This window comes from Trachurus trachurus, assembly GCF_905171665.1.
Source record: "Trachurus trachurus genome assembly, chromosome: 5".
Classification (NCBI taxonomy): Eukaryota; Metazoa; Chordata; class Actinopteri; order Carangiformes; family Carangidae; genus Trachurus; species Trachurus trachurus.
In genome coordinates, this window is record NC_139896.1 from 33,344,538 (window position 1) to 33,371,758 (window position 27,221).

At 43.6% G+C, this 27,221-nt stretch overlaps 1 protein-coding gene across 1 annotated transcript; it reads left to right on the forward strand.

Annotated features, from left to right (window-relative positions):
- Positions 1–8,804: 8,804 nt before the first annotated feature.
- Positions 8,805–26,983, forward strand: LOC310985730 (CTTNBP2 N-terminal-like protein; the record flags this gene model as incomplete). Its single annotated transcript, XM_083971356.1, has 7 exons — positions 8,805–8,913; positions 13,315–13,419; positions 21,683–21,919; positions 23,956–24,063; positions 24,196–24,384; positions 25,696–25,866; positions 26,009–26,983. Exons 1-7 carry the CDS (start codon positions 8,875–8,877, stop codon positions 26,981–26,983), a joined length of 1,824 nt encoding a protein of 607 aa, XP_083827482.1. The 5' UTR covers positions 8,805–8,874.
- Positions 26,984–27,221: the final 238 nt, after the last annotated feature.

The window sequence follows — 27,221 nt, forward strand, 5'->3', positions numbered from 1 at the left end:
GTTTTTCCGACCTGTTTTACCGGTGAAAGTCACTATAACGGCCACTCGTAACTTCCGACCGGTGAACTCGTACCAGATCGAACTGGTACCACTTCACGGTCGGAAAAATACGAGTTTCCTTGAACGCACCATAACAGTCCTCGTCGCTACGTCACCACATTCACGGCGTTCCTTGGCTGCACACACAGCCCTGCATGTCGTTCTCTCTCCTCATTGGATAAAAACTGTAGGATACGATAAATGTTTTCTCTTCGGCTCAGAGCAGAGCAGAGGGACTGAGAGACCCGTGTTTCAGTCCAAACACTCTATGTAAGTGATTGCTGTCGGAAGATATAACTATTTAAGACTTATATTAACACAAATATATCACTCACTTCTGCTTTAACTTACTTGGCTTTTTATTAGCAAAAATCAAATATGTCTTTCATAAATACGTATTTCACTGAAGTGGAATCACACCCGCATTACAAATGAAAGCTTTCTCGTACCTTAGAATGAGTTGTTACAAGTCGTTACAAATACATAAGTGGGCGACGCACCGAACCGAGGCGGCCATGTTGCATCGCCATTTTTTACGTTCAGTGGCAGCGTGACCATAGGCAGGGTGCGATTTGTGAAAAAAACAGAGGGGGGGATAATTTGCGGCGGGGGGTGGGGATAATGAACCATATAGCCGTCGTCATATAGGCTACCGTTCTCTAACAGACTCTGGTCTCCTAGTGGGCTGGGTCTGGCTCCAAGTTTGAGCAAATGCAAATAAATGAGCAGAGACCCGACCAGGTCCGACCAGTGTTGAAGCCTGGACCCGATGCGGTCGGACTGACGCGAATTATGTTTTTATTAATTCTGTGCCGGACCGCGGCAAAAAAAAAAGAAGCCCGTAGCTGTGTTCATAGAGACGTGACAGGTGTGGCACGACAAGCTGGTGATCAGCTGTGGTCATTGAATAGACTACGTAGGTCATTTCAATTTGCGCATCTGTGTTTTTTCCTTTTTATTTATTTTTTATAACATTTATATGCGCATCGAGAGTGAGTGAGTGCACCAGAGAGAAACAGCGGGTGCACCAGATGATTGCCACCCGACAAAAACTGAAATGAGACTTTTAAAGAGAGGAAAAACACCGAATATAGGCTACATGTAATTGCTACAACGAATTTTTTTTTTTTTTTTTTTTAAGAATTTACAGTAGCCTAGGCTACATATGACGGTCTGGGAGATGCTGTGCGCTACTGTAGGGGGGATGAGAAGGCTCGCGGTTCAAATGATGTAGACTTGATCTAAAGTAGGGACTATTCTCTCTGACCAAAGGGGGGGACAACACGTATCCCCACCGGGGATAATAATAAATGACCAGAGGTGGGGACATCGAAAACAGAGGGGGGGAAAATCCCCACCATCCCCCCCGGCAAATCGCACCCTGACCATAGGTAACCATAGAAACTCAGCGGAGCTGTCGGCTTGGGGAGAAAGTTTTCCAGGTAGCGCCTGTTAAAACTGTCACCACTGTGTAGTGTGAGGATGGACGGAGGCACTGATGTTGCATTCAGGTGCAGTCAGGCAGACGGCCGTCGGCAAACCAACCGGATGTCATTTTACTCCACGAGAGAAAGACGGTAAAACGTGGGTCAGGTAAACAATACCACATCACCATGACAACATATTGTCACGCCTGTATTGTTTTGCCTCGTGCTGGTGGACCACTTGTTTACATAGACGCTCGTTTATCCTGTTACATGCAGCGTCTGTTGTCTGTCTGACGTCTGCCGCCTTTCACGTGAATGCAACATCAAGAATACGTTCAGATATGCAACCGCACCGCTAGATGGCAGTAATTCCTACATATTATACCTTTAACTACTGTAGCTTTACCCACAATACAATACACTGCCTGTGCTGTATGGATCATCAGTTGGAGATGACGCTGACTTTTGTCTGAGGCGTTGCAGCCTTTTACCGCAACATTGTGTCATCAAATCTTCACAGGCTTCTTATTTTGAAACAAGTGAAATCTATAAACATTGAAATGTCAGACAAAATGAGCTGATAAAATCTGTCAGGGACAGTCGCCCTTTCTGTCAACAAATCGATGGTCCCTGGCCTCAAATCAAGGACCAGTTAAAAGAAAAGAAAACACCAACTATTTCTGAGGGTAAATAGCGGCCTAGCAGCAGTCTGGCCATAGCAAACAATCAGTGTTAACTGGATAAGGGTTTGGAAGTCAAGTCGCATGGATGGGCGAGTAACACGTCCATCTTTCATTAAGGAGACTAAAAGTCCTGTATAGACCATTAACTTGTTCTCAACCATACTTAAGTTGCCATTTGCAGATCTTGCAGACAGTGAGAATTGTCATCTGTGAATAATACTCTTGTGTTTTATAGCATTGTGCAATATCACTGCCCGGTGATGGGGTTGAATATGAAGATTCATCTTGCATTTCTGTGCAGACAATTGATGAGGTATCAGTCTCGCAGATGGACTGAATTCTTATTAAGCCTTAAATCAACAACAAATACAGCATGGACCCGTGAAACAAGAGCGAAAGTCCCCTCTGATGGAAGTCTTCATTCATTTTAAAAGAGCTTAATAACATTGTATATGAAAAAAAAAAATGACAAAATCTTATCAACTGTCTCCTCAAATACTCTATCGCTGCAGATAAATACTTAAATGTGCACTGGAAAGTGGGAGAAGAAATGATAAAGAGCCGCTCTGGAGTTCTTAAAGCTTAGATATTTCTTATGAAGTGGATAATCTAAACTCCTTTTTATAAAGTGTTCATATCAGGCATGCATATCCATTCGCTCTCCTTTGAGTTATTACATTAAATCTGTTGAAGATTCTCCATCAGGCACGAACAGAGTCGTCTAAAATGGAATAAAACAATTGTTCTCAATACCCATCATTAAAATTCACACTGCATACTTGTTACAGCAGAGCAGACACAAGGAATTAGACTTTTGGAGAGTGGAGGAGCCATTATGTGATTAAATTACCATTCATAATTTTGCTATCTGGTGCTTTTAGGCTGGATGGGAGCCTGGATAAACATCCCGCCTCTTCCAGTAGAGATATGTGCATTCTGTACTATGCCATTATTTATTGAAATAGCAGTTTTTAGACAGTGCTTTGAGTATCATGTGGGAGCAGGAAAGAGACATGATATCATCAGATTGTTGCTCTGCCCTTTTATGTTTATTGCTTAGAAATGAACAACAATCTTTGATTGGTTTTCTGCACGTGTGGAATCGATCATGTTATATTTCCAGTACATATGAGGATTTTTCTTTTTCTTTTTTAAATATCAGCTCTGCCCCTTTCTTTCTGCGTGAGGCAGACAGGGTCAAGTATTGAAGTGAAATATTGAACTCAGCTCAGAGAAAGCAATACTGCCTTTAAGTTTTTTGTGCACGCCATAAAGGACTCGACATGTCGCATTTCAAGGTTTCAAAGCTACTTAGGTTGAAGAGTGTTAGAGTTTAAGACTGCAATCATTGCTCGTTGTAATGACACATTAAATCAAATTTTGTCAGACCGGCGGCGCTTCGAAGCCGTCAAAATCGGTCGACTTATTTCGCTCTGCACAGTTTATGAAAACAGCTCACCTTCAGCAGAGTGAACCGAGGTGTACTGTAGGTATACTCAGCTCAGACAGGCTCATAAATATTTCCATGCTGATCAACATGAACTTGGTTTACAGCTCTCACCTTTGTCAAAAAGTTGGTTCAGATGTCACCCGAGGTGCCGATAAATCACAGCCGAACACACCAAACCTCCATTTCGCTCTGTTCTTTCTGTAAGCCTGTGATTTGTGGTAGTCTCCATTTTTGTCAGCTACATACCCAAGTGGGCTACAGTTTGTCTAAGCTCTGAGACTTCTTGTTGTCTCAGTCATAAATTAGATTGGTCATGTCTTTTTCAGTTAATCCTTCCAGAGATTATAGTCATCTTTTAGTGATTGAGGACAACTGAGCTAACAGGGAGTACTTGTTTTCATTTTGCACACTTTTAGGGTTCAATCAAAGCCTTCTAACAAAGTATCGCAAATGGGAGACTTCCCTGCATACGCACTGAATACATGCATAACAAAGCAGTCACTACATATTAGATTTTACATCCAGCTGCTGCCAGATGATTAGAAAACAAATACATTGGTAACAGTGACATAGTCTACTGCTTGAAGACACATTACGACTCTGGAGGTATGTAAATGATTAATCAGGACTGCTTCAAGGTCAGGCACTCGGGCAATTTACATTTATCATGGCCATTGGCAAAACAAATCAATCTTTCAACCTTAACCCCATTCACAGCTCCATATGCAATCAGGTGAGCTGAGCAAAAAACACATGTGCATTACTGATAGACTGACTCACTGGGGGGTATTGAGAGGCTACATCCTCCCACACTCTTGAACGCGTCCTGTATGGGGAATCAGATGCACACAAAAAAAAAAGGAAAGTGACAGATATGGAGCAATAGATGAATAACTAAAACCCCCACAGAACTGGGTGCCAGGCAACAGATGCTGATAACTGCCTCAGATTAGGTCCTAGATTGTTGGCGGCTCCCGCCAAGACTCTGATGCTATATTTACAGCCCCCCCCATCCCACCCCGCCACCCCTCCACCCCTCCACCCCTCCTCTGATCATGTCTGTGCCACCATGGTGTGTCATCTCCACATTATGTCTGGCATCCATGATGGAGTGCCAGGTGTGAAATGGAGATGAAATATTCATTTTGAACGCCAGAACTTTCACTTTAAGCGAGGAGTGATACTGGAGTAGGAGGAAGAGAGATTGAAGTTTTGTAGTATATACTGTATTCATTCACATTTGATTGGGGGCTCAGATGTAGGGGGTTAAATGTGGTTCTTGCATGGGAACCTGGAGCAGCTTTCACACAGGTGATGAGACCCCATCTTGAGCCCACCGTAACCTTTAGTGGAAATATTCGTCATCATTCAGGGAGCTCTAGTCAGAAAATCACAGTATACTTTTTTCACACTTTTTTCCCTCTGTGCTGAGCTAAATGTCAGTGTTCTGTTTAGTCCTGGACACCTTTAGAAAAATGAGCAATGGACTCTACAAAAACACTCCAGTCAACAATTCTGTCAGTGGCGATAAGGAGGATGTGGGGGGGGGAGATTAAAGGGAAAAAGGCAAGATTTTGACTTGAAGGCCTTTCTTTTGAAGAGGACCTGTAGGGTTTCAGCATTAAGTTGTTCTGTTGTCAATATTAAGGATGTGAGAAATACACACACACACACACACGCACGCACGCACACGCACGCACGCACGCACGCACACAAAGAGTAAATAAATAGAAATACTGTGACAGTGATGCTGTGGAGGAGGAGGTATTTAGTTGGTTTAAAGCAAAGGTGCGTTAATAAGTGTAATATAATACACAACAATATAATATTCAATTTTGTTTATTTATAGGATCCCCATTAGCCGATGTCATGACATAAGCTATTCTTCCAATAATATTCAATTAGCATGTTCATGTTGTGTTTGTTGACGTTGGAGGAAAATGCTATACACCATATTTTATGAGATGATCTTATCTATTTTATTTAAATCATTATAATCTGCAAAATAGCTAGTAATTAAAGCTCTCAAATAAATGTTGTAGCAAAAAGAGCAACATTTATCTCTGAACAGAAATGGAAATACCCAAATAAAAACACAATTAACATATTTGTAGTTTTAAACTTTCTGGATTCAGAGGTCAAGAACCAATATATATATATATATATATATATATATATATATATATATATATATATATATATATATATATATATATATATATATATGCATCTCGGCCAACTGACTAAACCTAAGTAAAAGGAAGACCTTGCAGAGTAAATTGTTTGGAAAAGGGAGAGGAGGACACAGGACAAAGACTCTGAGGACACAGATTCTCCACAGCAGCCAGTCAGCAGGCTGAACAGAGCGGCTTAATTGAAGAGCCTGAAATAGAGACTCTCCTATTAGGCCTGAAGAGGCTCCCTGCACCAGCAGCCTATCAGGAGTGAAAATCCTCTGACTTTGCTCTCTGTATACCCTGAAGACAGCAGAGGGAGGGGAAAAAAGGGACACGATTATCAAGTAGCACAAAGATGCTACATCGTCATGGGAGGCTCATTTGTGCATGTTGAGCCAATTTAGCGCTGACACAAGATGCTGTGTTTTGTAACTTAAACCCAAATGACTGTAGGTACTGTACACTGTGAGATTTTGCTCTCCTCCAGTGGCAAGATTACAGTGTCATGTTTTTATCACAGCTTTAGTAACTGGTTTACAACCCTATCTACCATCAATACATCAGTAGAATGACCTTTATTTCCAACCAGTGATAGCAAAAAGTCCTGGATTATCCATGACAGTCCCCAGTATGATCTGGCCACTGGTGTCTGTGTTGTGTGAGCATTGCGCTCTACTGGCAGCTCCTATGTATTACAGGGGGGGCTCCAGCTTGCATTTGAGGCAGCCTTGAATTTTCAGGTCTACGGCACAGTGAATACCTCGACTGATTTTTGTCACACGGCATCTGGAGCTCTATGGCTCAGAGCCTGCAACAACAACAAAAACAACAACACAGCTGTACCCTCTGCCCCCTATAGGATTAGACCTCCACAGTCAACTTTGTGTGCTAATAAACCGCCACAAGAGGGTCACAGAAAAACACTGGGTATGTATAATACCTCCGACTGTTACTGTCCTTAGAGCTCTCTGTGCTTTTAATTTAAATATTGGCTCATCTACATTCTCTAAAACACTACCCCTTCTTCAATTTCTCTGGTTAACTCAGATTTCATTTATTAAGGACTGCACAACAAGTCGGCAGAATTTGCTTTCGGCACAGCATCGTGGCACATAGTACTGTGTGGCATCAAACACAACCTGATGACATTTATACCACCTCCTTGTAAATAAACTCCTGTCTTATTGCAGCTCTGCAGGCTCTTAGTGACAGTGCCACCAGATGGCAGTCAATAATACTGTAATTCCACAAATCCAGCAATCAATGCAAGGGAAGCTTTTGCTGGAATAACTAATAATGCTGGAATTACTCGTGTAAACGGTCTGCAGATGGTTTATGTGGCGACATTAATAACATTTAGGCTATCTTTCCTTGCATCATTGCAACTGTGAGATAAACTAAACATATAGACTTAGTGTATGGAGTATTAATGTTTTCGTCCATCTTGTGTTGTATGCTACAGTATAGTTATTTTGTGGCATACAATTTTGATATACTTTAAGGATTTTCAGTTTTTGCTACTTTCTGCATTGTAGGAGCAAATTGTTTTTCTTATTTACTACTATCTAACAACTGTAGTAACAAGTTACTTCTCAGATTAAAGCAGAAGTGAGTGATATATTTGTGTTAATATAAGTCTTAAATAGTTATATCTTCCGACAGCAATCACTTATATAGAGTGTTTGGACTGAAACACGGGTCTGTCAGTCCCTCTGCTCTGCTCTGAGCCGAAGAGAAAACATTTATCGTATCCTACAGTTTTTATCCAATGAGGAGAGAGAACGGCATGCAGGGCTGTGTGTGCAGCCAAGGAACGCCGAGAATGTGGTGACGTAGCGACGAGGACTGTTATGGTGCGTTCAAGGAAACTCGTATTTTTCCGACCGTGAAGTGGTACCAGTTCGATCTGGTACGAGTTCACCGGTCGGAAGTTACGAGTGGCCGTTATAGTGACTTTCACCGGTAAAACAGGTCGGAAAAACACGAGTGGGTTGCCTGGAACGCTACAAAGTCGTAAGTTGTGACTTGAAGCTGTAATTTACGATTTCAAAAGCCTGCCTGGAACGCAGCATTAGCGAAAACGACCGGATCACTCACTTCTGCTTTAAGACATATTTAATTTATTGCACATTCAACAACACAACCGTAAAGAAGGCAGTTAAAGTGATCTCCATCTTTCATTATGTTTACATTTTGAGTAGATTTTACTACGGAACTTATTCAGATTGTAAGTGTAGTCAGGGATGTTATATTTATAACAGTATTTTTTTTCCATTGTGGTCTCACTAGTTTTACATGTGCATAATAAATGTGAGCAACATTGAACCAAATTGAACAGTGAACCAAATAAATGCAGCAAAAATATCAAGTCGGCTAATTATCATAGATATTATACTATTCTCATAGAAAATTACAACCATACTTGAGGATTATTAGACCAAAATATAGAGTTTGAAATATGCTGAGGTTGTTATTGTGATTAAACCCATTATTTTCAATAGTCACACCTAGAACCATGCAGCTTTAATTTACTTAACATTACTGTATAAACAGTAGGCCACTGATCACTACTGTAATTGCTTAGATTTCTCAACTTAAAACTTTGTATCTTCTGTTTATCCATTTCGTCCCGGTTTAGGTTGTTTTGTTATGTTCTGGTAAATGTGCTTCTTTTCCCCCCCCTAACATCTTATAGGTCGATATATTTAACTTGTTGTTTTTATTGCTGTCTGTTGTCGCCATAAGGCCAACATGAAGGACCACACAGACAATCCAAGTCCTGTTTCATCACTTGTGCAGTTGTTCAAATTGTTTGCTCAAAGTCTTTCCGTGCCCGTGAGAGACTCTTTAAGAGACAGGCACTCAGGACTTACTAAACAAAGAAATCCAAGCAGGATCCAAGAGGTGGGACTCCGCTGTCCCTGCCCCTTTTCCGATTAACTCGTCTCTCATTGGTCAGCGCTCTGAGCCCTCCCTTGGCCTATTGGCCGCTTTAGCCATCAGTCAGACCGACGCTTTGGCCGTTCGGTGCTCCGCTGCATCGGGATCAGAGGAGACGCAAATCAAGTGAAACAAATCTTCTGACAGGAGAAAAGTTCATGCTGGAGTTTCCAAAGATCCCGGAGGACCACATGAAGGTAAGAAGAGCCACACAAGACGGTTTAGAGTCGGTGGGTGTCAAGTTAGAGACAATCGTCTGCAGCCTGTCGCCGTGTCTTAAGACACTAGAGAAGAGAGAGAAAAGATGTAGTTAGCTGAAGTAGTCAAAGCTACAGGCCGAACCGCTCGGACTGCATCTCTCTCTGTCTGAGATCAGATGTCACCGAGATGAGTTTGGATCGTGCAAAAAAACACACAAATATGTAGCCTTTTCAGCGAAGAGACACACAACAGATACATGTCAGCTGCTGAGGTCACACACCGATCAGTGTGAGCTGATTGGACCAATTTACAGCGGCTCCAGTTGTGTGTTTGTGTGATTTTTTCTTCTTCTTTTTTTTTAAACTAATGCGGCTTATTCCTCATCATGATCAACTCCAGTATTTCATTCTGTAAGTTTTGAATGTCCATTTATTTTCAAGACCAGGCTATAATATATAGGAAGCTGAGTGAGGAAGCAAGTGGCTTAGCCTACACAAAAATTAGGTTGGCCACCAAATCCAATTTAGTATCCAGACATGCTGCATCTGGTCAGCCAGCCTGATTAACAGAACAAGGAAATTCAGCAGACCTCTCAGACTGCACTTCCCCTCAGCTGACCCTCATCCCAGGTAAAGCTGGGAGTACAGGAAGGTTTTAACATTCTGTGACGTGAATGCACTAGTTGTGTGTTGTGTGTTGTGTGTTGTGTGTGTGTGTGTGTGTGTGTGTGTGTGTTTCTCTTTTCTTCTAATTCTTCTTCCAGCTGGAAGATGTGATGTAATGAAAGTTTTGGAAAAAGGTTTTATGCACTGTTAAAGTTTATCACAGTGTGAGACAATTGCCTAGGCTGAGCCACTGTGTAAAGTGACTGTCTAAAGTATACTTTAAAGCCCCAGTATGTAACTTATTTGGCTTTTTATTAGCAAAAATCAAATATGTCTTTCATAAATAGGTATTTCACTGAAGTGCAATCACACCTGCATACAAATGAAAGCTTTCTCGTACCTTAGAATGAGTTGTTACAAGTCGTTACAAACACATACAGTAAGTGGGCGACGCACCGAACCGAGGCGGCCATGTTGCATCGCCATTTTCTACGTTGAGTGGCAGCGTGACCGTAGGTAACCATAGAAACTCAACGGAGCTGTCGGCTCGGCCTGTTAAAACTGTCACCACTGTGTAGTGTGAGGAAGGACGGAGGCACTGATGTTGCATTCAGGTGCAGTCAGGCAGACGGCCATCGGCAAACCAACCGGATGTCATTTTACTGGACGAGAGAAAGACGGTAAAACGTGGGTCAGGTAAACAATACGACATCACCATGACAACATATTGTCACGCCTGTATTGTTTTGCCTCGTGCTGGCGGACCACTTGTTTATCCTGTTACATGCAGCGTCTGTTGTCTGTCTGATGTCTGCCCGATTTCACGTGAATGCAACATCAAGAATACGTTCAGATATGCAACCGCACCCTAGATGGGGGGAATTCCTACATACATGTATTATACCTTTAAATGATTCTAATTTAGTAATACACCAGTAATAGATCATAATCATAACTGATCTGGATGTTGGTAGTGTAACTTTTGCAGTTTACCTTTAAACCGTACCGTCAACCAGCTACTCAGAGAAAAAGCCAGGGCCTCTCTGCACCGGGGCAAAGCATTTGTTTTGGCAGTAAGAGCTGCTGTGTGTTTTTAATGAGTTTACAAGTGTTGCGGAGGAGGCACATGACTGACCAAGGCTTAAAACAAACATGGATGAAAATGATTATAGACACAGCGCTTTTGATCAGAGGTGGAGCCACAAAAAGACTTGTGGGAATATTTGTGTTTCCCATCGCTGTTGCAGCGTGTTTGTATACCCTCATGATTACCAGCGCTAACGCAGGGGGATTAGGTGAAATAATATCAAAATGATGAGGATCTAAACAAGTCTGATGACACATGCGGGGCGAGAGGGAGGAAGGGGGGGGCAGACATGTCTCATAACACAAGCACACACACTCTTCTCACAGTGATTACGGCGGCCTGTGAAATTAGCGAGCAAGCCTGTAAACTAAAACCAAGGGGAGGTGTGTGTACTGTAGTTTAATTAGCATTTTACCCCTGTGGTTAAGCCACAGACCATGAGCACTGCTGAGGGCAGAACTAAAACGCTGTGTGCCTTCTTTGTGAGAGCACGTTGCTGTGGGGATTTAGGCCGTGGATGCAGTTCAGCGGGGTCGGGGCTCAGTCCTCCTTTCACTTCTGTGTACTGCTTTATACGAACGTCCCGGTGTATTTAAATGCCACATGACACCATGTCATTTTCAGGTTTTTTTTTTTTTTTTTTTAACTTTTCCCCCCACTGTTGTGACCGACTGAAGATGACTAGGACATATTGTAGCTGTGAGCTCAAATATGAAAAAGGCCCCGGTAGCTCCCTGTCTCTCATTACAGTAGAAGAAAAACAACAAAAAGAGAGATGAGAGAGCAGCCCACCCCCCCTGATGACTTCATGATGTGGAAAGTTGTGGTGACCACAGGCGGCTCAGAGCAGAGTCGGCTGAATGAATGCGAGCTCAGGTGCGAATCACAGTCGAGTAAACTGAGCAGAGATTCTTCAGATGCTTCCGGCCGCATAGAAATTTATATTTATGTGTTTGAGTGAGCCAAGCTAGAGTACGTTTCTGTTATTGACCCTTCTGTTGTCCTCCTGGGTCAAGGAAGAAGAAAGGACGAAGGGAAAGATGGGAGGAAAGAAGGAAGGGAAAAAGGAAGGAAAGCTAGAAGGAGGGAGGGAACAGATTGGGTCAAAAAGGAAGGAAGAAGTAAGGATGAAGGGAAGGAAGGAAGGGAAAAAGGATTGTGGAAAGAAGGAAGGAAAAAGGATGGAAAGCTAGAAGGAGGGAGGGAACAGATTGGGTCAATTGGGTCAAAAAGGAAGGAAGAAGTAAGGATGAAGGGAAGGAAGGAAGGAAAAAAGGATTGTGGAAAGAAGGAAGGAAAAAGGAAGGAAAGAAAGATGGATGGATGGATGGAACAGATTTGTTCAAGGAAGGAAGAAGGGAAAGAAGGAAGGGAAAAGGGAAGGAAAGAAAGCTGGAGGGATAGGGAACAGATCAGGTCAATTGGATCAAAAGAGGAAGGAAGAAGAAGTAAGGACGAAGGGAAGGAAGGAAGGAAAAAAGGACTGTTAAAAGAAGGAAGGGAGAAAGGAAGGAAAGAAGGAAGGGAAAAGGGATTGTTGAAAGAAGGAAGGGAGAATGGAAGGAAAGAAGGAGGACAGGAGGGTTAAATAGTGGGTCAGTGAGGCGTTCATCTATCCTACACGTCCCACATGATGATGAAAAGGACGCTTTAGTGTAAAAAACATCAACAGCTTTGATCAGGTTTCAAAGGGGGGCCCGCCCCGCATACGTTGACTCGGCCAGAGCGTGGTGGATGTTTGAGGTGTGGACACCGCAGGGCTTGTCAGCAGAACCAACACAGCTGTGAGATTAGAGTGTAGGGACACTACAAAGAGACCATACTGCGTTTCCAGCATAAAGCAACTGTCACGGCATCAGCATCATCACCTATTATGCAAGATGAACGTACTGTACAGCGAGGAAACAAAAAAAAACAAAGTCATATGACGCTTTGAGACTTCAAAAGCTAAGCTGTGAGTGTCAATGGAGGGAGATGACTGTGTGTTGTTGTCTTGTTCCATTGTTGCCATGTTTGTTTCCACTTTTAGAAATACCCCCAAACCCACAAGGGAAATGAAATAAGCCTTTCCCGTGTGGGTAGCGTAAAATAGAGCCCTCACAGCTCAGTTGCACTGTTGCAGTACTTGTAAATGGTTCTGTTGCATAATATTTATTTACTTTTTTTTTCTTTTTACAGCAGTTGTGTTTTTTTGATACTATATCATCACTTTTTGCTTGAACTACCCCACAGAAATGGAGCCCTTGAAGAGATATGTGAGACGTTCAATTCACTCTGAAAAAGAAAACTGCCTGGTTTCTTTTCATATCAGTTGCAAGAAAAAGTGTTTTGCACAGTGGTTCTGCTCTGCAAAATTACTCCCTCCCAAGATAATAACTACATATCCACATTAAGCTCGTAAATCACTGGGCTAGATCAGATAGATCAGATGTCTGTCTGGGTGATTTGGGAAGATTAGAAAATATGGCTTTGTTTCAAGATGAAATGAAATAACTGAGAAATTGTGGGAAAGCACAAAAAGCAGTGATTAGTAGTTTCGGGGCTTCCCCTCTTGGAGTTTAACAATAACGTGGCAGAATAACTAAAGCACGGTTCAAGTATTTTTAAGAGCAAGGATAATAAACTGCCAAACATTCCAGTTAGCATCTGTTTTAAGAAATAAAATCTAAAACCAAAATGCCCCCTTTCATCTTCTATCTCCACAGTCCAAGCTGAACATGGAGAGTTTGACCAAGCCGGAGTTGCTGATGCTCTTCAGCGTCCTGGAGGGAGAGCTGGAAGCCCGGGACCTGGTCATTGATGCCCTAAAGGTAACCAATCAGTGGAGCTGATGACACACAGAGCATTCAAACAACTCTGCAAATCTGTCTTGTTAATATAAAACGCTCATCCACTCCCTCTGGGCTTACAAATGCGACTGTGTTATAGAGAACAGCAGCTGTGGTCAGGTTGAATTAATGTCAGTTACAATTAAACTCAGTGGCGACATGTTGCAGGAGGGAAAATGTATCGAGTGTCAGAGGAAAACTCTCAAAGCACTTACGGAGCAGATTGCTCTAACACTTGCGTGGCTTCTGTTTGTAGTTTGCATGGAGAAAAATAAATGTAGTCTGATGGACAGCAGGGAAAAGGTTTACGCTCCAGTAGAGGTGTAAGAACTAACAACTCTGAACAGGCACTTTTCAAGTCATTTAAAGGGACATTGTGTAACTTCTCCTGTTATCTATTCACAAAACTCGATTATTTTGTTCAAAAGTCTGTTTTTCATTAATCAGTAATCCCCCCCATCAACAAAGTGAAGTGTTCCTTTCAGCTCTGAATTAGCCGTTCATATCATTCATATCTCCATGGAGCGGGTAAGCTCGGTGCTGCTGCCATGTGGTGTCTCCATGTTTTTACGTTCAGTGGCAGCGTGATGGTAGGAAACCACGGAAACTCAGCGGAGACACCGGAGCTGTCGGCTCAGGTCGAGGTGGCGTCTGTGAAGAGTCACCGCGGTAACGCAGTGAGGAGGAAAGGAGCGTTACACTGATGCTGCATTCACCTGCAGTCGGGCAGACGGCCGTCGGTAACAAACCAGATGTCATTTTAGTCACAGAAGTCCAGAGAAAGCCGGTAAAATGTGGGTCAGGTAAACAATACCACATCGCCATGACAACATATTGTCACGTGTATTGTTTTGCCTCGTGCTGACGGACCACTTGTTTACATAGAGGCTTGTTTATGCCGTTACGTGCAGCGGCTGTCGTCCGTCTGCCCAATTTCACGTGAATGCAGCATGAAAAATACGATTGAGTTGTTTGCGAATGCGATATACAACCGCAACGCTAGATGGGAGGAATTCCTACACAATGTACCTTTAAGATATGTTTGTGATGGATATATGGAGCTACAGTATGGGATGGCTGCCAGCTTTTGGTGTTATTGGACCTAAAAAGCACAGAGAGAACTGGCAACAAAATGAGGGGAAAAAATGGGGGGGGGGGTAATTAAGATTAATCCGAATAACTCTGACCTGTTATTAGTACTCGCTCCCTGTCTGGAAATGACATATCTATCTAGCTAATATTCCTCTGGCTCGCTCTAAACCAGTGTTCTGTGTCTCCGACGGCGGTGAATCTTTTGTGACATTGTCTCATAATAACATAAGTCATTCTTTTCATAAGCTGAAATGAATAGACACACCCCAGTGAACCTGAACACAGACCCAATTAGAAAGACACAGACGCACACACACACACACACACACAGTATCCATACACAGCAGCGCGACTCAGCCTTAGGATGTATTACTTGGGCAGGATTAATTCTGCATTTCAGTTAAAGGATTGCCAGGCTATTTTCCCACACTGTGTCCTCCAGGCCTACAGTACATACCCCGGCGTTCACTGACTGTTTGCATGGCCTTTAGGATGTTGAATTTAATAAAAGAGTTGTAAACTTACTTCAGTGACATTGCACCCCCCCATCCCCACTTCTTAAAGCTGTTAATAAACCACAAATTAAAGATGAGTGGAGAATAAACAAACTAAGGATGCTTTAGCGTTTCTGTCATGCTGTTTAGGCTCTTGGGATGCCGTTCACTTTTTTTTTGCGGTGTGAAACGCACCATTGAAAGAACAAACTAGAGCGGAGCCGTCGAAGAGAGCCCACTCCTGAATGCTCATGTGTTGTGTCTAGACCACATTCCTACATCTCTCCTGGGATCTGGCCATCTAAGGCAAGAAGAATTGCAGCACGCTGGGTGCCTGATGACTCAATGTGAGCGAGAGTAGGAGTGAACAAATAAACATTGGCCTTAACTGGAGCTTGAGGGGAATATGGCTGTGCTTCTTTTTCGTGGCTCCGCCGGCCGGGTCAAACTGTTAACCCATTCAGGACTCGGTGCTGCGGCGTAAACTCTCACGGGCCTTTAATGAAGGGTAATAATAACTGACCTGAAGGAAATGAACTGCTGAGAGTCAATGAAAGGTGATCTCCTCTCTGCAGGACAAATGCCTTTCTGCTGTTAAGGAATTAGTGATGGGGAATTTGCAGTCGCGCCCAAACATGAAAACAGTTTGTTATCAGTAAAACATCACTACATAATTCCCTTCTTTTTATTCATGCCAGAGGCTAATGTGGTTTACTTTGCAATAATCTCAGTCCGTTGGCCCTGACTGAAATATCTCAAAAACCACTGGATGGTTTGCCATATTCTTTTGAGTATTTCTTAGTCCACGGAGGATAAAGTTTACCAAGACTGAACTTTACCAAAGTCTAACTTTGGTGATCCTAAGACTAAACTTTATTACAGGATCAAAAGTCTAATTTTGGTGATCAAAGTTAGACTTTGGTGATCCTCTGAATTTTCGTCAAAGTGAAGTATCTCAGCAACTAGCCAGTGGATTTTTGCTAACATTCAGAGTCCCAAGAGGATGAATCCTACTGATTTAGGACTGTGACTCTAGCCTGTAGTGCCAACCTATGAGTCACATCAGAGAGAAAAAAATATCAGATTCAGGCGTTCTTGCTTCCCATGCTTCCCACAACTTTCCTCCGTGCTAAATTAAGAGGGCGACTATACCTGCTACACATCAGCTTGTTTGTACTGCGACTGTGAGCACGTTGGCATGCGAGCGTCAGCGTTTCGCTGCAGGCATTGTTGTGTCTAAATACAGTGTGGGCTGCAGACTCCTGTTCCAACAATAAGACTGCATGTGAATCTACAGTAATTAGAGAAGTAGGTCCAGTCATGCTGCTTATGTCAGTCTGAACTGACGTGTCACTGCTACACTGTGTGAGTGAGTGTCATGCAAGAAGTGTTTAGCTCAAACACAAATCTCCATGGTAATAATACCATGCATAACACGTCCTGTAATAAACAGTCCCTCACATGACAAAGTGCTCACTTCTCTGCTTTGCAAGCCTCATTTGGTTAAGTAGCAGAACTGGCAAAGTTTAAATGTGTTGTCCGCTTGTTTTTTAATATTTAAAGCCACAACGTTCTTATCAGCAATTTTCTACAGGATATAATAAGCACAGGATGTGAGGTTAATGATGTGGTTTTTCAATGGTCCTCTATATTTAATTATGCAGAACTATCAATGGCATTCTAAGTATCCGCTGCATTTTTCCCCCCCTTGTGACTCACTTCTGCAGCTGCTCACGCTGTGGCTTTCAAAAGGAAGTTAGTCTCTGGCAAAAACTTGTATTTGGCACACAAAGACCTGCAGAGATCCAGTAGTCCCGTCTGCTTTGGGTAAAGAATACGAGTCTTTACTTTTAAGTTCAAAGGCAAATATGGAAATAAGCTTTAATTAAGTGTGGACTTTGTGTACTGTCGTTCCAAATGTACAAACAGGTTTAACCTGAGTGGTTTTTTGGTAACGGAGCAGCACTGAAATACAGAAAATAACTCTGTGTCTGGCTTCCAGATGCATCAGCTGATTGTGCTCGGAGTCATTTACTGTAGCATTCAATTGCATTCCACTCTCTGACATTATGATGGATAGTACATCATTTACATTACATGCATATACTTTTCAATCCGTGTTGTAATCCGCTCTGAAATGCATAGGACTACGGGGTAACAAATTCATATATCACCTTCCCTCTGTATTATACAGATCTTGTCGCCCCAACATTGCACGACTGAAACGGTCCAGGCATGTGTCAGCAAAAGATAAGCCACATTGGAACCAGTGCAGCCGTGGCACAAAGACGGCTTCCCTAGCAAAAACGCGCAGGTTGCCAAGAACTGTAGCCAGCAGACAAAAGCATGAATAATGGAGGTAGACGATGATGCATATAGCAGCCATGTGCTGAATGTTTATGGGTATTGCACATTGCACAGTGTGATGTAATGAATAAGCTCTTGCAGATATGGGTGTTAAGTATTAACTAACGCTCAAAAATGCGTTTTCTGTAATCCCACTTTTCATTTCCTCCACCCTCTGTGCAGCAGTGGAGGATTGATGCAGAGGAAAACAGCCTCTCTTTGTGTTGTGGACGTGCACGTCTGTCTGTGGATTGAGGGGCTGGGGAGGGAAAGAGAGGCAGAGTCTGTGTTTATGAGTGAACTTGTGTAATGGGGGTCCTGTGAATTAGAAAAAAAAAAAAAAAAACGACAATTTAAAGGCCAATTATCCAGTTATGAAAATGTGTGCAGACTGAATAAATAGAAAACAGTCCTTGTAGGAACTTAAAGTTGAAAATGTGTTCGGTATGCATTCCTCAGTATGAACAATGGCTTACATATTTTTTTTTTCACTTTTTATTTCTTCCCTGCTGCTGCTGCTGCTGCTGCCTGCAACCACAGCAATGGGAGTCAGGCTGAGTGTATATCCTTGAGCTACGCAAGTGTCAAGAATGGAAACCCTGATCTAAGCTTATTTAATCTGTGACTGTAAAGTGACACATCAGAGCAGACCGTCACTGATGGGAACAGGGTTGGGCTGTAGGCCAAGGCAGGAGACGAGATTTCTCTTTGAAGACTTGCCTTCAAAATTAGATCAACGTTTTATAAAGGAAATGAGAATAATCCCAATAAAAAGATGAACAGTGTATTATCTTATTTAAGGTACTCTATTTTTTGCTTCGGCGGTTCTAACTCAGTCAGATGTGAAAACTGTGTTGTATACACTCAGGACAACGTTCAAAGCTGTTCTGAATCACACAAACTGTTGTTGGGGTGTTTGAGTAGTCACTGGGCTTTAGATATATATGCTTACATTTGAGAGGCATTTTTGAATTCTCCAGGGCACCCCGTGTTTTTCCTGTTTCGCCCCTTCATGCCGTTTGATCCGCCTTCATACCGTCCTCAATGGACTGGATCAAATAACAGCAGCAAAGCCTCGCAGCCCTGCCATCCTCACTTTGTGCCAGACGAGCCAACGGTGAAGATGCAGAGAAATGACAAAACCATGAAGGCGCCGCACTCATGGAATTTTCTTTGAAGGTTGGATGTCTGTGTGAAGACAATCCATCATCTTGCCAGTAAACAACTGGGCTGAAGCGGGTTTCATAGAGCTCGCAAAAAACAATTGTATGGTCTGTCCAGTTCTATAGATTCAGCATCAGTATGATTATAGTGCTTGGCATTTGGCTTTGTTTTGTTTTTTTCACATTGCTGCTTCCAGTTATTTTATATAAATCTATCATTGTGCAAAATGCATGTCTAATATCTCAATTACTCACACATTTAAAGTCAATTATATGTACAGTAGTTCTCATACATCATCGTTACCTTTTATCTTCATTCCCTATCCAGGTTTGTACTTAGTTAAGTTTTCCAAATACGATGTGATGGAGTCACATTAATCAAGTTTCTTTGTCATTTTTGTCATTATAAACTTTTATCTTCATGTGTGTCCAGTTGCAGCAGGTTGCCACAGCAACTCCAACTTAAAGGGCATTTCCAGTCGTAATCAATGTTTACCTCAGATATCAGGTCACCTATGATCAGTTCATCTCATACCATCCATACTCCCAACTGCAGCGTGTGGACGTTTATATTAGTTTTTCTTCAAGAATCTATCGTTTTTTTCAATGTTCATGAATGGGCTCTAATTTTAAAATTGTTCTGTCGTTGCAAGTAACGTTCTTTTGACCATCATTTCAATTTTAAAATTTGCTTTACAATTACATTAAAGCAATTGTATTGTTCTTCAGAGAACACAACAGTAGAGGGACTCTGAAGTTTGTTCTCTGACCCGAAAAGGACCAATGCGAGCCTCGGTACGTCCGAATTTTGATTTAATTTAATTGTAATGTGAATTTTAAAATTTAAATGATGGTCAAAAGGACGTTACTTGCGACCACAGAACAATTTTAAAATTAGTCCAGAGCCCATTAATGAACATTGAAAAAACTAAAGATTCTTGAACAAAAACGAATATAAACGTCCACACACTGCAGTTGGGAGTATGGATGGTAATGAACTGATCATAGGTGACCTGATATCTGAGGTAAACATTGATTATGACTGGAAATGCCCTTTAACTGACACACAGATGTTTTAATGAGGTTCATGCAGTAAAGTACCTGTATGGAAAATGTTGGATCAATGCATCACTAAGTTAGAATAATTCAGACACAGTTGTACTGCAGTACAGACCCGTGTAAGACGGGTCATGATATACCTGTGTGTGCTCATCTGTAATACCTTCCTGATATACAGCGGGCACTTAAAGGCACCGTAAGAACAGCCAAATGGCTAAACATTGCTCCGCAGGCCCGCCCACGCTCTTGACTACACTTTAAACTTGTCAGGTAATCTCAGTATCAGTCGTCAAGAGTTCTGTCCTCGCCCTGCCAGAGAGGATACCGTTCCCTCTAATCTCTTGATCCTCTTTTGTTGAAACCTCACGAAGACACAGTGCCAGCTCTGCTTCAGCCCTCCTCTGCCTCTCTCTCTGTCTCTTCCTCTCCTTCACTCCCCCTTACTTCATCCCCCTTCCACGCAGCAAGCCCAAAGGTATCTGCTGAACCTGAAACGTCCTGCTGCCATTATCCCTCCTTTGTCATGAGTTAAACAGAGAACAGGTCTGCCTTGGCTGAGGCCCAGTCCAGAGCAGCTGTCCTGCTAAAGATAGACAGACGCACACCATCTGTTGCTCCTTCCTCCTCCTGCACTCTTTCTCTTGTGGGTTTTTTTTTCATGCATTTCCTCTCTCTCCCCTCCTCCTTTTATCTTGTCTGCTCATTAACCCCCACTCAGGCATTAGAGATATTGATCATGTTGTGTTGAACGCAGTATTCAGCTTCCTGTTTAAATGACGGAAAAGTGACAGCAGCATGTGTTAACTGATAATGGATTATAATTATCAGATGTCAGAACTTTAATATTTAGAGTCTTGCTGAATGACAACACTTGCTTTAATTGCAGCTAATCTTTATTATATAACACTGGTGCTACTCCTAGACCAGTGTTTTTCAACCTGGGGGTCGGGACTCCACGTGGGGTCACCTGGAAGTCAAATGGGTTCGCCTGAAATGTCTAGTCACTGATAAAAAAAATTACTAAGGTACATTGTGTAGGAATTACTCCCATCTAGCGTTGCGGTTGTATATCACAAGCAACTCAATCGTATTTTTCATGCTGCATTCACGTGAAATTGGGCGGATGACAGCCGCTGCACGTAACGGCATAAACAAGCCTCTATGTAAACAAGTGGTCCGTCAGCATGAGGCAAAACAATTCACGTGACAGTATGTTGTCGTGGTGATGTATTGTTTACCTGACCCACGTTTTACCGGCTTTCTCTGGACTTCTGTGACTAAAATGACATCTGGTTTGTTACCGACGGCCGTCTGCCCAACTGCAGGTGAATGCAGCATCAGTGTAACGCTCCATTCCTCCTCACTGCGTTACCGCGGTGACTTTTCACAGACGCCACCTCCACCTGAGCCGACAGCTCCGGTGTCTCCGCTGAGTTTCCATGGTTACCTACCGTCACGCTGCCACTGAACGTAAAAACATGGAGACACCACATGGCAGCAGCACCGAGCTTACCCGCTCCATGTAGATATGAATGATATGAACGGCTCATTCAGAGCTGAAAGGAACACTTCAGTTTGTTGATGGGGGGATTACTGATTAATGAAAAACAGACTTTTGAACGAAATAATCGATTTTCGTGATTAGATAACAGGAGAAGTTACACAATGTCCCTTTAACTAATTATTATTCTTTTTAAAATTATTCACACACACACACACACGTGATTGCGGGGTCGCAATAAATTTGTGATGTCAAAATGGGGTCACGAGCCAAAAAAGGTTGGGGACCACTGGGTTAGACTAAGTTAGAGGTAAAGGCTGGAGATGTGCAGCAAAGTGACACCGACTTATAACACTTCCATGCTAACATGATGATTAACTCTGTGTCAAGACATTTCACCACAATGCATCCCCTGGGGGAATTTAAATGTCTGTACCAAATTCCCTGGCCATCCAGTTCAGTAGTTGCTTTGCTACATCAGGAACATGGCTAAAGACCAAAAAAAAAACACAGAAGAATCAGTACTATTTACATTTCCTACCACATAACTAACTGATGCCGTCTCTTCCCTTCTCTTCTCCCTTCTTTAGGCTCAGCGTAAAGAGCTGTTCGTCCAGGAGCGCTATGGCAGGTACAACCTCAGCGACCCCTTCCTGGCCTTGCAGAGAGACAGCGAGGCTATGGGAGGCCAGGACAAGGAGCCGGGCTCTTCTTCTAATTCTGTTTCCAACCCTCTGGTGGTTCTCAAACTGGTGGTGAGCCACTGCAGGCGGATGCAAGAGAAGATGTTGGCCCAGCTGGCTGCAGCAGAGAGCAGGCACAGAAGAGTGAGTCTGGATGGGGTGGCGGGACTTGCAAACTAAAAGTTGGCCTCAGCGGAAGAGAAAAACATGAAACATATGGGGGGAGGCAGCGCAATACAACTGGCCCTTTGTGGACATTTATTCTGAAAATACTGAATATATGAAAATTAAAAACACAGATGGCAACAAAGTTTTGCAACACAGGTCAAACCGACCCTCTTAATCAAAACCCTTTGTTTGCAAATTGTTCTTTTTTACCCCAGAAACAAAATTAAGCAGAGCATTGTTTTTCATTATAAACTATCTCAAAGAGGCACACACACACACATCCAGAAGTACTTCACAGGTGTGAGCTAATAAACATGAACAAAGGGAGGAAAAAAGGAACAAAATACCTGCATGCTGATGTCAGATTTCCAGTGTTTGTTTCATGTATGTGTGACTGTACACAGACAAAAGGAAACACTGTGTGTCATAACCCTCTGACAGGGCATTACACAAAAACATGACTACAATACTGAAATATAACCAAAGGTAAACCCGACACTTATAAAAGTAATGAAAACTCATACAAAAAGGCCTGAAAAGACAGATAAGACAATTAAATCATTACTGAACTCATAATTTCCTCTACCCATTCTCAAATTGAGGTAAGACAAAAAACCCAATCATTGTAAAACCACAGAAAAAAGAATTATGTAATCATGTAACTAAGTTGCTACCAGTATTGTTTACAGTGTATTCTAGGGTTGGGCAACCCCTGTTGGGGTATAGAGGGATGGAGAGGGTTTGTAAAAGCCATTACCTAAAAGTAAAAGAAAACTTACATTAAAATGGCATTCACTTTCAGTGGGAGCAGTGCTGTTGCTCAGCCTTTTTTGCCAGTGCACCAGAGTTAGTGGTCTTTGCTATTGCAAGATTAATTTTATTTTGTTATTAGGAACTATTTTTTGTTGTGTGGTTAGAACTGGGGGCGGAACAATCAGGTGGCCTTAAAGGGATAGTTCACCCAAAATTGAAATTTCACTCATTATCTACTCACCCTCATGTGGACTAAGGGCTGGGAGAAGTTTCAGAGTCCTCCGTGGCTTCTCTGAGTTACAGGGGGTCTCAGCGTAGTATAACGGTTGCAAATGGATACCAACTGTCTTCGTAACAAAAAGACACACCAAAAAACATCCAAATACCTCCATGCTGCTCGTATGTAATGTCCGTCTTGTATTGAAGCCCCGAAATGCGAAATTGTCCCGAAAAAAATTAAATTAGTCTATATTTCAAGCTTGTTTGTAGTGGAAGCTCCTCTTCCTGGTTCGTCAAATTTGGACGAACCAGGGTCTGTCCTCTTCCCAGTTCGTCCAAATTTGACGAACCGGGAAGAGGAGCTTCGAGAAGCTTCCGCTACAAAACAAGCTTGAAATATAGACTTCGCATAATTTCGCATTTCGGGGCTTCAATACAAGACGGACATTACATACGAGCAGCATGGAGGTATTTGGATGTTTTTTGGTGTGTCTTTTTGTTACGAAGACAGTTGGTATCCATTTGCAACCATTATATGGACATGCACTGCTACGCCGAGACCCCCTGTAACTCAGAGAAGCCACGGAGGACTCTGAAACTTCTCCCAGCCCTTAGTCGACATGAGGGTGAGTAGATAATGAGTGCAATTTCAATTTTGCGTGAACTATCCCTTTAAGGGGAGTGTGACGTGAGGTGGCAGCTGAGGAGAGAGAGAGTGACTGGTGGCAGTGGGTTTGTGGTTTGTGGTTTGTTAAAGTCAAGGTGACAATAAAACCACAGCGTTACTATACACTCCCCTTTAGGCCACCTGATCATTCCGCCCCATGTTCTAACCACACAACAAAAAATAGTTCCTAATAACAAAATACAATTCATCACTTACAATTCTTACACTATAATTTATAATTACATTCAATGGGCCAAATTTAAAAGCCCAACAAGCCGTATATTTTAGATTTTGGCCTTAGTGCCAAACAGAAGTAACTTCAGAGAGATGGTTTCATCCTTGACTCTCTGTCTCCCCACTGTGTTTGCTTCAGGTCATTGCAGATCTGGAGGAGGAAAAGAGGAGACACGCCGAGGACACAGCCGAGGGAGACGACGTCACTTACATCCTGGAGAAGGAGAGGGAGCGCTTACAACAACAGGTGCCCCCCTCACGCGCTGTATACATCTTAATAGGAAGAGCAGTGACAGACTGCTAGAGTTTTTCGAAGTAAATCGTAACAACCCTTTGACAAAGTTGGTTTACTGTGCATCTCGTCTCCCTGCCATTTCAGCTGGAATTCGAGCGTAGCCAGGTCCGGCGGTTGGAAAAAGAGCAGCGGCGGATTACTGATCAGCTAGAGGAGGAACGGGCCCAGCACAAACAGCTCTCCTGCGCGTTGGCCAAAGAGTGCAAGTGGGCGAGCGCCAGAGCTCTGGAGGAGGGTCACCGGCTGACGGAGCTGGGCCGCAAACTAGACAAGGTTATTAACATTTTGAGTCGAAGTCAGGCAATTTATTTCAATTTCTTTCAGACCCTAACATGCCCCGCCCCCCCCTCCCCACTGCAGATTTTAGGCTTAGTCAGTCAGATTTTGCACTCTTTGTTCAAAAATAATTCCTACTCTCATTTAGGACAACAGGAAAAAGCTCGCACACTGATCAAAAATGGGAATGTCCTCCAGAAAGATTGACGGATGCAGGAAACATTTCTTCATTTCTTCATCTTCAGTGTGTAGGCCGAAACGTTTTTTGTCTTAGTTGTTTTTGTTTCTTTATTTTTATTTTATCACCATGGTTGCACTTTTTTGTTGTTTTTGATGGACCATTAAAGGACAATTCCGGGCAAATTCAACTCCGGGGCGTATTTTCCTAACATTTTACGTCTAAAAGGTCTGTTTACATCCCTCAAAGCCGCAATTTTTTTTCCACAGACAGCGTCAGATGGCTACTTAAACGTGCACCGAGAAGTTTATTTACTTCAAGCAAGCCGACGTGTTTGCAAAACTAGATCTAATTCAAAGTCTCGCGTGAGACCCAAGTTGCCGTGCACGGTGTGTTCACGTGCAGTGGGAAAGCTACCGTTTGTGTCATAAACACAGGAATATCAACTCTTGACTTGCTTCAAGTAAAAAAAACTTCTCGGCGCATGTTTGAGTAGCCATCTGACGCTGTCTGTGGGAAAAAATGTACACTTCAAGCAAGTCAAGAGTTGATATTCCTGTGTGTATGACACAAACGGTAGCTCCCACTGCACCTGAACACACCGAGCACGGCAACTTGGGTCTTGCGCGAGACTCCGGGAGACTTTGAATTAGATCTAGTTTTACAAACACGTCGACTTGCTTGAAGTAAATAAACTTCTCGGTGCATGTTTGAGGAGCCATCTGACGTTGTCTGTGGAAAAAAATTGCGGCTTTGAGGGATGTAAACAGCCTAAGCAGCAGAACTTGCATCTGCTCCCATTCATTGCTGCCGTGGCGATGTGGGGACAGACACAACTACCGCAAAACAGGAGCAATTAAACTGAAAATCTTCAGATTCCTTCTTTTAGACCTAATGTTAGGAAAATACCCCCCCCCCCCCCCCCCCCGAGTTGAATTTGCCCGGAATTGTCCTTTAAATGTTTCCTGCATCCGTCAATCTCTCTGGTGGACATTCCCATTTTTGATTAGTGTGTGAGCTTTTTCCTGTTGTCCTAAATGTTTGTTGGCCTACGCACCTGAAAAGAGAGTTTTTTGGACAGTGAGCAAGAGCGTAAACACCTTTTCTCCTTTTTTGTTACTCTCATTTAGGAAAAGGAGGCTTGTCAGGCCCTGAAGAAGGAGCTGGAGGACGAGAGGAGGCGAGCCCTCAGGATGGAAGCCAGAGTGGAGGAGCAGTTAGCCGAGTTCGACACGGAGCGAGAGCAGCTGCGCTCTCGCTTGAAGAAGGAGGAGGCTCACTGTTGTCAGCTACAGCAGCAGGTGTGAACGCTTAGATTTGCTCATCTCTCCGCCGGAAGCAGTTGGCACACTACGACTACTCTACCTCAAGACTAGCTTGCGCTGCAAAAAATGTGTGCGTGACATTAATCTTTTTCCCCCCCTCTCCTTTTTTGATGATCAGGTAGAAGAGCTGAAGAGGAACCTGGAGGAGGCGACTGTGATGAGAGCTGACGCGGCGGGAAAGGAGTGGGCCACAAAGGTTCCCCCAGGAAAGGCAACAGTTGACGCCATGAAGGTGGAGGACATCGAGGAAGACACAAATCAGCCAAAAGTCAACGGTCACCACTGTCCGCCGGAGACCAACGGGGACCACGGTCCAAACAACAATGCCCTCTCAGAGAAGATCTGCCTACAGAATGGGAATGAAAGTCCGACCAAGTTGTCGGTCGCCTCCTGCAGCGTCTCCCCCTCCTCCCCCTGTGCCTCGCCCGTTCTTGCCAAACGCCCGCCGGGTAGCCCGAGTCCCGGTAACTACCAGTCCCCCTACCAAGCCGGGATCAACCAGCGCTTTCACGCCGCTCGACACAAGTTCCAGGGTACGGCTGAGCCAGAATCTCAGAGCCCGGCCGCGCAGCAGCAGCAGCAGCAGCAGCAGCAGCAGCAGCAGCAGCAGCAGCAGCAGCCGGCGGCGGCTCTCCCCGTCTCGCCAAAGGAAGTCTCCCCCGTGATTACCGCCCCTCCTCCTCCCCCCCAGGAGCCCAGCCCGGTCAAGCAAATGGCCCGGAGCACGGTGACTCAAGTCCTGTCCCGCTTCACCACCGTCCAGCAGAACGTCGCGCCGAAGCTGGCGACTCCGAACAATTCGCCTTTCGGCACGGACTACCGCAGCCTGGCGGCGCCGCTGTCTCCCATCATCGGGAGGGCCGCCGTGGCGCTTCAGCAGGGGATCAGATCCCCCACCATCCCCAGGGCGGACAGGGGGAATCCCCCGCCCATCCCCCCAAAGAAGCCCGGTCTGGCCCAGGCCCCTCCCTCTCCGGCGGCCATGCCCAGGTCTGCCAGCCATTTCTCTGACAGCCCCCTGTCGGCCAGCTGTGGCCTGACCTCCAGCCAGGAGGGAGTCAAAGAGCTGGACATGGTGGTGTCCTCTAACTAGGTGAACACACCCGGCTCGTCGGATGCTGCTCTGCTTGTGACGTCAGTCCAATCTGCATCTCATAACTGAGATCAATTGACCTATGGTTAAGCCCCGCCCCCTCCACTCACTCGGACAAACAGTCAACATTCGGTGACAGTTGCTATGGCAGCTGTCACAGTAGGAGACATTTCACAGGAGGCAATTGATGATTTTTGGAGACAGAAAGATTAAATATCATCTCAAAGTCACCAAAACT